Source organism: Galeopterus variegatus, unplaced genomic scaffold (assembly GCF_000696425.1).
Source record: "Galeopterus variegatus unplaced genomic scaffold, G_variegatus-3.0.2 Scaffold1580, whole genome shotgun sequence".
NCBI classification, from domain to species: domain Eukaryota; kingdom Metazoa; phylum Chordata; class Mammalia; order Dermoptera; family Cynocephalidae; genus Galeopterus; species Galeopterus variegatus.
In genome coordinates, this window is record NW_007727691.1 from 290,550 (window position 1) to 291,971 (window position 1,422).

General features: G+C 45.6%; 1 protein-coding gene across 1 annotated transcript in view; it reads right to left on the minus strand.

The window, feature by feature from the left end:
- Nucleotides 1–1,422, minus strand: part of RCL1 (RNA terminal phosphate cyclase-like 1) — a 63,427-nt gene that overhangs the window by 17,530 nt on the left and 44,475 nt on the right. Inside the window, exon 7 of the mRNA XM_008577812.1 lies at nucleotides 696–852. Within this exon, the coding sequence (XP_008576034.1) occupies nucleotides 696–852 (157 nt within the window). The remainder of the gene's footprint in view (nucleotides 1–695; nucleotides 853–1,422) is intronic.

Below are 1,422 nucleotides of genomic sequence, written 5' to 3' on the forward strand. Positions count from 1 at the left end.
CTGTGGCAATGGAGAGCGCGCGTTGGTCTGAGCTGCACCCCATCAGAGGGTTGAGCCCCACAACAGGGCTGCAGAAACAAAATGGTAACCAGTTGAAGTCTGTCTTCAACACTGTATCATCTTTCTTCTGTCCCGTGTTCTCACGCTTTCTAAAGACCCCACCACGCTGTGACACAGGCTGGCCTTTCCTAGACATTCTTCTGTGCTCCAAAAAACGTTGCAACATTTAGCCTGTTGACATTATTTTATATCTGAATCAACTGTCGCATACAAATCCAGATTTTTGGCCTCTATTGAAAAGTTGCTAACAATGAGTCCCCATCCCCGCATGGCAGCAACTAGGGGAGCTGAGAGACAGTACCCTCTTTGGTCAAGGTGTGTGCCAGTTGCCACTTACCTTATCTGTTTTTTTTCTTTTTTATCTTCTCACTCCTTTATGATTCAGCTCTAATTCTTTCCTCTGTCCACTGTTAAAATTTACTGTCCTAACACAGTGGGGCTGGATCTCTGCTCACTGACTAGTTTAACTAATCTATTAAATAAGTTAATGCTAAACTGCTGAATGTGTCAAAATAGGTTAACCCCTTGGCTTAAAGCCCCTGGAAGAAAAAGCAAGTTGCCAAGGAATAAGAATGTGAGACAGCAAACTGCTTCCTGGTCACTCCTCTGCCAGAACTTGCAGGCTGAGGACATACCCTATAGATTTCTTCAAGTAGCAGCCTGGCACAGTTCCTGCCGAGGTCCTCTGGAAGCACCGCTGTTCCCTGGCCCTGAGGGTTGGAGGCCAGTTCAGCACTGAGGAAGGTGCCGTTGGTTGTCTCAGCAACCAGTGACAATCCAAATCCTGGAGACCTGGGGATTCAAAGGCACAGACACTGAGTAGGGCTAATAAAAGTGGGGTTCACACTCACCAGCAAATAGAAAGAGAAGACAGACATCTTTTTGACAACACCATGTCTTAAGGCTTCCTCTGGTTACATTAAGTCTTATTACGTTCTTACTGGCTTTCACTGGAAATACTGATGACTTGCTGAGGGGCACACAGGGCAGAACCAAGAGAGATGCGAGTTCACATCGCTTTTCCTGTTAGCTCTCTCTCCCCGCTCCTTCTCCCTCCCCTCCTACACTGTAAAGGCTTTTACTGTGAGAGTCTGTAACAATCAACAGTATATGATAACATTAGCAAGGGCTACCACATATTGAGCACCTACTTCCTGCCAATTACTGAGCTAGGGGCTTTGCAAATAGTATCTGTGATACTACAACTCTGCAGAGTAGATATTACTGTCTTCATTTTAAAAATGAGGAAATGGAGAAATTAAGCAATCTGCACCAAGTCCACACAGCTAGAAAGGAACTGAGATGAGTTTCAAACACAGGTCTTCCAGACCCCAAAGCCTACACAAGTTCTCCACCACAGCA